The sequence below is a fragment of the Anser anser genome (assembly GCF_964211835.1).
Source record: "Anser anser genome assembly, chromosome: 10".
Classification (NCBI taxonomy): Eukaryota; Metazoa; Chordata; class Aves; order Anseriformes; family Anatidae; genus Anser; species Anser anser.
In genome coordinates this window covers 12,799,483-12,807,690 of record NC_139730.1, presented here as the reverse complement: position 1 = coordinate 12,807,690, position 8,208 = coordinate 12,799,483, and the positions used below count along the sequence as shown (strand labels likewise).

The 8,208-nt window shown below is 59.1% G+C and overlaps 1 protein-coding gene across 2 annotated transcripts; it reads left to right on the top strand.

Annotated features, from left to right (window-relative positions):
- Positions 1 to 93: 93 nt before the first annotated feature.
- INSYN1 (inhibitory synaptic factor 1) lies at positions 94 to 7,952 on the top strand. 2 transcript variants are annotated; one of them, XM_083850563.1, is made up of 3 exons: positions 94 to 235; positions 432 to 1,132; positions 7,254 to 7,952. In XM_083850563.1, the coding sequence occupies exons 2-3, from the start codon at positions 944 to 946 to the stop codon at positions 7,911 to 7,913; spliced, it is 849 nt and encodes a 282-aa protein (XP_083706689.1). In that variant the 5' UTR covers positions 94 to 235; positions 432 to 943; the 3' UTR covers positions 7,914 to 7,952. The 2 variants fall into 2 exon arrangements, with proteins under 2 accessions (XP_083706689.1, XP_083706690.1); XM_083850564.1 differs by having other exon boundaries at positions 106 to 235; positions 388 to 1,132.
- Positions 7,953 to 8,208: the final 256 nt, after the last annotated feature.

Sequence of the window (8,208 nt, the reverse complement as noted above, 5' to 3'; positions counted from 1 at the left end):
CAGGTAACATCTCACCCCTTCTGACAGCAGCCGAGGGAAGGTGGCCCCCGGACTCCACGCAGAAATCCTGAGGGAGAAGGAAGAGGAGGAAGAGGAGGAGGAGGAGGGGGAGGAAGGAAGACAAAAATAATAATAATAATAATAATAATAATAAAAGGACAAGGAAGAGCTTGGACCGGAGCCAGGAGTGGGGAAAGGGCAATCTGGACCTGGCCGCCCTCTCACCGCTGTGCCGGTAAGTTCCCGGGTTGTCCGTCCGTCCGTCTGTCCGTCTGTCTGTCCATCTGGACCCCAGTCTGCAGGTCTCAAAGCGACGGGGGGGGGGGGGGGGGGGGGGTTGTGCAGAGCCCCCCTCCCGCCCCCTGCCAAGCTTTCTGTCTCCGCAAGGGCTGGCTCCCTCTCGCTGTCTGTCCGTCCGTCTGTCCCTGCAGGAGGGGACCCCGGGGACACGCGGACCCGGCCCGGAGCCCCCCACCACCACCCTGCCGAAGAGCCAGTGAGGGCCCAGCGCGGGGGTCAGCATCGCTCCTGGGGGGGCACCCAGCCCCGCATCGCCCTCCCCGGCCCCGGCGAGCAGGAAAAGCGCCAGCCGCTGGATTTTCGCTTCCTGGGACATCCAAGGGACTCTTCCTCCTCCTCCATGGTCCCCCCGTGCCTCCCCAGGGCCGCTGGCTGAGCCCCCTCGGCACCCCGCCCGGCCCCGCATGGTGCACCCCGACCCTGGAGCAGCCCCCGGCAGCCCCGGCGCTCCCCGCTGCGGCCCGGAGCCCCCCGAAAACAGCCTCGGTGGCGGGGCGGGGAGGCGAGCTGGGACTCCTTCGGGGCGTTAAGATGGTGAAAGCTCCCCGGCCGAGAGGGGCTGCGCGGACGCCAGGCCACCGGGTTAGGGGGGAGCAGGATGGACAGAGCCCTTGGGGCCGGGAGCCGAGGCCGGTAGGGAAGGATGGACTCGCGGAGCTGCCAGGACAGGCAGCCCAGTGACCCCCCCGGCAGCAGCAGCAGCAGCAGCAACTGTAGCAGCAGCAAAAGCGACGGCGAGAGGGAGAGGATCCGCAGCCGGATGAAAATGGTCATCGGGCAGCTGGAAGGCATCTTGCAGGAGCTCAAGGAGGTCGCCAAGGAGCTCCGGGAGGTAGGAGAGCAACGGGGAGAGGACCCGGGGTGGGAGCTGGTACCGGGCGCCCCCCGCCATCCCCCCCCTCCCCCCCCCCGTCCCAGCCTGAAGCACGGGCACCCTGCCCCTACCAGCCTCACCTCTAAAGAAATGGGGGGAAATAGGCTGTATTTGGTAAAATTGCTCTTGACCTTGATGCTGAGGCTCGCTGCATGCCCAGAGGCATGGCAGCGGTTTTGGGGGGGTTTAATTCTGCTCTGGGTGTCAGGGACGTGGCTGGGGGCCGGGGACATCTTTGTGGCTGCCCGTTGCGTGGGGGCCTTGAGCACGGTGGGGCAGCTTGCTTCTGGGATGGGGCAGTTGTGTCGTTGGGGTGGTCGGGTCGTTTCTGGAGATGGGGGAGAGCTGTGTCCCTGCGGGCCGTGCTCGGGGACGTGACACCTCCCAGCCCAAAGAATTCCCTGAAAGCCCTGTTGTCCTTTCTGGGGCTGCTCTGCTTGGTTTGTGGGGTTTTAGGGGAGGTTGTCCCCCAGGGGACACCACATCCCACCACACCACCCCGTTGGGGCCCTCGTCCCTTCAGCAGGCAGCACGCAGAGCAAAGAAAGGCCCCTGGTTCCTGCAGCTCCCGTGGGGTAGCCCCAAACCCCTTTTGACAAATCCCTGATGGATTAAAAATAGTAATAATAATAATAATCAGGAGGCAGAGCTATTTTCCATTTAGCCTGATCTCACTTCACACTCCTCCAGGAGCTTAAAGAGGCCTTCAAAAGGAGGCTGATGGCAATTCATGCCCACTTCAGTGCCCCTTTCACAAAGCTCATGGATTTAGGGCCAGGGGAGACCACCACGAGAATCCGAGCATCCTTTCTGAGCGCTCCAGAGCTTAACTGTCTGGTCCCCGTCCGCCTCTTGGGGCTGGAAGACCCCCAGCATCTCGGCAGCATCCTCGGGAAGCTGCCCAAGCCAGGCTGGACCAGCATGTGGAAGAGGGGAAGGGGAAGGGAAGAGGGGAAGGGGCCCTGAGGAGAAGTGTCGTGGCTGGGAGGTGACTTGGGAGGGGGAGCCGGCATGTCCCGAGGCACCGGTGACCTCCCACAGGAGGGCCCTTTGCAGCACGGGTAAAGTGGCCAGGTCAGTGGCCCCAAAATCCTCTCCACAAAGGGGTCTTAAACATTGACCCTTCTCAACAAGTCTTTCAGCAGAACCACGTGACCCTACAGCAAGGGGTTGAGTGCCTAAAAAGTGGTGTAAAACAATAGGAGCTGGAGCTAAAGTACACCGAGGCTCACCCAACAGCTCTGGAGGAGCAGAGCTCTCGTGTTCCCCATTCCCCCAGGGCCAGGCCGGCGTTGCCTTGCAAAACTCAACGAAGTGATGAGCCAGGGCCAGGAGGAGCCCAAGGAGATGGGGACAAGGAAGGCAGGGGACACACCATGAGTCCCCAGTGGTGCACACCAAGCCACCAGGTCTACGGCCAGTCATGGGGCTTTGGAGACCCCCACCCTCTCCTCTCCTCCCCCTGCATCCATCCCCTCCTCTCCGGGCTTTGCCGGGTGTTTGGGGCACAGGGCTGGACGTGCTCTGCAAGGAATGGGGCAGATCTGTCCCCAGCCCTGCTCAACCCTCGCTCCCCCAAGCGTTCCCCACCTGAAGGCTGTCGTTCCAGATGTCCATTGTATCCAGGATGCTCTTTTACCAGCCCCTGTGCTCCCACTCTCCCTCCTTCCCTCTTCCCTTTTGTGTATATAATTATTCCCCAGCACTCCACGACAGGGCTCTATTATGTGCGGGGAAAATGATTATTAAATCTCTGCCTGAAATCGCATGCTGGAAGTAAAAATCACGCAGGAGGCCGGGACTGAAGGTGCTTCCGCTGAGCGGGATCCGCATCCTCCACCCCTACTACCCTCATCCTCCATCCTCTCTGGTACCCGCATCCTCCATCCCTGATACCCAAATCTTCCACCCCTGGTACCCTCATGCTCCATCCCATCCCTGGTACCCACATCTTCCATCCCTGGTACCCACATCCTCCATCCCTGGTACTCAAATCCTTCATTCCTGGAACCCAAATCCTTCATCCCATCCCTGGTACCCACATCTTTCATCCCCGCTACCTGCATCCCCAGTTCCCACATTCTCCATTTCCAAGCCCCAAAATCCCATGGCGAGTGCCCCGTCACCCCCACGCTCCCCTCTGGGTGCAGCGGTGGGTGCCAGCACACTAGCAGGTGACACCAGGACGTCCCCTGGCATTCCCTCTGCGGGAGGAAGACCTGCAGCGCAACCCTTCCGCTAACAAATACCTTAATAATGTCGTAATCAATAGGTGATTAGCTGGGAATGCTTTGGGAAGTTCACGGGGAGAAGGCGGCTCGTTATTCCAGCCACACGTTTTAGAGAGGCACACGATGATTTTGAACAGTTTAGTGGCTGATGATGCAGCAAATGGCCCAGTGATGCTCCGTCCACCGGACCAGACAACAGGGCTCGCTCATTCATACGTGTCAGCCTGGGGAGAGGCCCCCGTAACCCAGGTTCTCCTCGCTCGCTTGTAAGCAAGCTCCAATTAATCATTTATTTGCTGTTAAATATTTACCTCCCCCTTGCTGAAAAGTGTTTGGGGAGATGCGGGAAGGTCCCATCCCTGGGAAAGTCAGGCTGCGGGGTCGTGGGGGCTGCCAGAGGCTTTGGGGCTGCTCCTTTTCCTGGCAGAGGGATTGCTTTTCAAGGCGACGGTGGCAAAATCCTCAGGGATGATTTGGAGCAGTGGCACAGTTTTAGGAACAGGGAGCAAAACCCACGGTTTGCACTGGGAGTTGATGCTTGGGGCCAGGAAAGCCTTTAGGAAGGGAGGCGAGGGGGGACACAGCCACGCAGCCAGACCCCGTCAGCGTACCCAAAGGTCCCCACTGCCCCCCTGTTTGATCCCACAGCCGCTCTGCTTCAAAGGCTGTGAGGCAGGGGCCGCTGGATCACTTTGATCCGGAGCATCTCCCAGCCCCGCTCCCGTCCACCCTCTCCTGGAGATGCGTTACCCATCACCGTGCTGCTCCTTCCCACGAAGCCTTTGAAGTCCCCTCTCGTCCTCCCGCCCCGTTCCCCGCCTCCCCAGCACCTTCGCCGAGAAATTCCCCCCTGAATGAGAAGCAGCACGGCCAAAATGCCAGAACACCAGCCGCCGAGCCAGGGCGTGATTTGCAGCCGAGTTGATTACCCAAACTATTTAAAATGAAGCAAAACAATGGTGCTCCAGATGTGCAACATCTGCCTCGGCAGGTATCCAGCTGGGGAGGGGAACACCCAGCCGGGGGCATGCAGGATTTTAGCTAAAGAGCTCCCGGCGCTGTCCTTGGGTGCAGGGACCACACACGAGCTCCCGGGGGTGGGGAGAACACCCAGTGCTCCCAGTTGGGTGACTGGTGGTGGCTGGTCCCATGCTGGTCCTGCAGGCTGGGTCTGTCCCATTTAATTGCTTTTTGCTTTAGGATGTTTAGCCCAAGTGTCATGTTTGAGAACATGCAGGATGCTGAGGATTCATTTTTTTGGGGAGGGGGAAGGCCTGGTGTTTGGGGTGGGGATGAGCTCCATCCATTTTAGCTGAAAAAAAAAAAAGAAAAAACTGCTTTTTGCAACAAAGTGAGACCTACAGGTGAGAGAGGAGGAGGGCACATCCCCTCTTGGCACCCCTGTGGCTCACGCTGGGGACACCCTGACCCCCTCAGCCACTTGCAGCCCCCTAGGCCACACATCATGGGGGTCTCCCCAAAAACCCCAACCCCATGCAGAGCAATGGGGTCCGGTCTGTCCCTCCCTCCCCATCACTCCCATCCCAGCTCGCCCTGCTAAAAGGCTTTGGCAGCCAGATGTAGCAGAGAGGGGGGGAGAAAAGACCAAATCCTGCTTTACATTTAAATCCTCAGCAGGTAGCGAGCGGCAGGGAGGTATTTAACATCCCACCCCCCCACCGCCCATTTAAAATAGAAAGTGCAGCGAAGGGCTCTCCTAAAAATAGAGTGAGCGTGGCTGGTGTGACACTAATCCCCCCGAGGACCTGGGGGGATGGGGGGACGCGGCTCCTCCCGGCACCCAGGTGCCAGCAGCCCCCCAGGGGTCCCGGGGATGGGTGAGGATGAAGAGGAGCTGGGGCCCCCTGGGCTGGGGAGGATGCGCTCACCCTGGAGTTGGTGCCATGCTCGCAGCCTCCAGGAAAACGGAGGTGATCTCATTTTAGCCAAGGGTTTCGGTGAGATCATTTTCTGCCTTATTAAAAAATAATAATAGCCGGGTGTTTCCCAGGCACGGCTCTTTTCCTGCCCTTTTTCCTTCTTCTTTGTCACCACTGAGAAGGAAGAGGTCACATAGGCTTTTTTTTTCACCCTTTCTTGCCCGAAGAAGAAAAAGAAAAAGGAAATAAAAAGCAAGCTGGTGGCACTTTGGGGACAGCAGCGATCCTCTTTTCTCATCCAAGTAGTTTCTTGCTGCTGCAGCTCCAGCCGGGGGTCCCAGCTTGCTCTCAGCATCCTCCAGAGCTGAAGCATGGTCAAGGAGGCAAGAAAAGAGGTCTGGTCTCTTGGGCAAAGCCTGAAAGCCTGGGGAAAGCCCCTCACTTTCTGCTGGTGGGGATCAGATGTGCTCCACTTGGCTCTGCCCCGCTCTGGGGACTCAAAGACCCACTGGGGGACAAGGCTGTGACACAGGGCCAGGGTCTAACCTGGAAGCAGGATGGGGGATGACCTACAAGGGGTCCATCCAGGAGGCAAGGTACCCACAGCATATAGGGCTGGGGACAAGGACCTGCACAGCTCCACGTCGAGCTGATGTGGGCTCCTGAGCCATGAGCAGGGCGGGATGGGGGGTCCAGGTGGGGCCGATCGGGGCTGCTTCATTGCCACCACGTCCAACACACCCCCAAACACACCTGCATCTTCCTGGTCGAACCTCAGGCAGGGTCTCACCATTCCCAGGGGCTTCCCAATCCAGCGCCATCACCCTGAGCCAAATCCCTGGGGACACCAGGCTGCGTTTTGTCCTCCAGAATGGCCCCAGGTTGCTGGGTGCTGGTTTACGGTGCATTTATGGTATTTTTATAGGGTCTTCCCTAAACTGCTGCATGCTGGCATCTAGCACAGGGCTGAGGATGCACAGAGAAAGGGCATGGGATGAAGGTCAGGGAGAAGCCTCTGCAGTGAAGATGGATTGGGGGGTCTAAGCCTGAGGACTTGCTTTCCTCCAAAAGTGGTCAAAAAACAGGGTAATGGCAAGCATAATCACAGAATCACAGAATCCTTGAGCTTGGAAAAGACCTTCAAGATCAGAAAGGATGGAGGGATGGTTTAGCATTGCAATTAATTTTTCTTGGTGGATGAGGAGGTCCACTGGGTGTGATGCTGGTGGAGACGGAGCAGATTTTTGGTGGTTTGTGGAGTGTTTTTGGTGGTGTGTGGATTTTTGGTTTCAGTGTGGACTGCAAGGCGCCAGGAGGTTGCTCGTTTATTTGCCTTCCCATCCTTGTTTTGGGAAGCTCATGGTTTCTTTCCACGAGGAAAGGACATGTGGAAGGGCAGCGGAAGGAAAAGGAAGGGGAGAGCAGAGCAATCCTGATAAATAGCCATGGAAATGACACGGAAAGGGACACACTTGTGTGCCAGCCCCTTTACCACAGTGGCACCATGTAGGGTCTGTCCCCTGCAGCACGGTGGGGACACCCCCATGTCCCCAAGCCACCACGGTCCAGCTGGTCCTTGGTATAATAAACACCTTGGAAGGGATAGTGGATTCAGCAACAAGCCTGGAAGCATCCATCACACGACCTGGGGACAGCCCTGCCTCAGTTTCCCCACCTGTGGAGCTGAAATTTATGGGGCAAAGGAGGTGGCGGTCACTGATGGCTCCACACAGCCGGGTGTGAGGGACTAAGGGATGCCACGTGTGTGGGGATTTGGGGTGCCTGCTTCATCCTGCCCCCCGGTATTGGGTGGGGGAGAGGAGCCCTCAGCCCAAAGCAGCCACGAGTTGGGCTGGGGCAGGTCCCAGCTGTGGTGGCGGGGTCCATGAGCACCCCAAAAGCGCTGTGTGGTTGGGTGGGCTTCACCTGTCTGTCCGTCTGTCCATCCATCTATCCGTCCGCCCGCAGGTGGTGAGCCAGATCGACCGTCTGACGTCCGACTTCGACTTCGAGCTGGAGCCGGACGACTGGACGACGGCGACGGCCAGCAGCACCTCCAGCAGCGAGAAAGGGGGCACCGCCTTCGAGCTGGGACCCCTCGACTTCACCGCTGCCGACATCCTCTCCGACAGCTGGGAGTTCTGCTCCTTCCTCGACGCCTCCACCCCCTCCGACCAAGGGGACGGTCCCGAGCCCCCCCGGCCGCAGCCGCCGCCGTGCCGCCAGCCCGACTACCGGCTGATGAACGGCGGCGTCCCCATCGCCAACGGGCCCCGGGGGGGGACCCCGGACTCCTCCAGCGAGGAGGCGTTTGGTGCCCACCACAGGGGTCCCCACCAGCGGCCGGCTGGCACGCGGGAGCGGGTCCGCTTCAGCGACAAGGTGCTGTACCACGCGCTGTGCTGCGACGACGACGACGGGGACGGCGCCGACGAAGGCTCCCCGGGCGAGGATTGCGGCGAGGAGCCCGGCCGCAAGGCGATCTCGAAGCATCCCCCTGGGGGTGGCGGCGGGGGGCCGGCGGCGGCCCGGCGGCCGACGAGGAACAGCAGCACGCAGACTGTGGCCGACAAAAGCACCCAGACGGTGCTGCCTTACATCAGGCAGAAAAGCAAAAGGAAAAACTGACGCCGGCTCCCGAGCGGGTTGGGGTCGGCCGAGGGTTGGGCTGGGTGGGTGGGGAGCCTGGGAAGGGTCAGAAATATATATATATATATAAATATATATTTAAATACATCGCTACTACGAATAAAATCAAGATGAAAAGGTGGCAGAGAAGGAAAACGTCCAACTACCTACCCGTCGTTTTTGAGGCTCAGGGAATTTTAAACTGTTTTGTGGACGGAAGATGCAGCTCAATAAACTGTTCGTCATGGAGAAATGCCAACCAAAACATATATATATCCTATGTATATATGTGCCC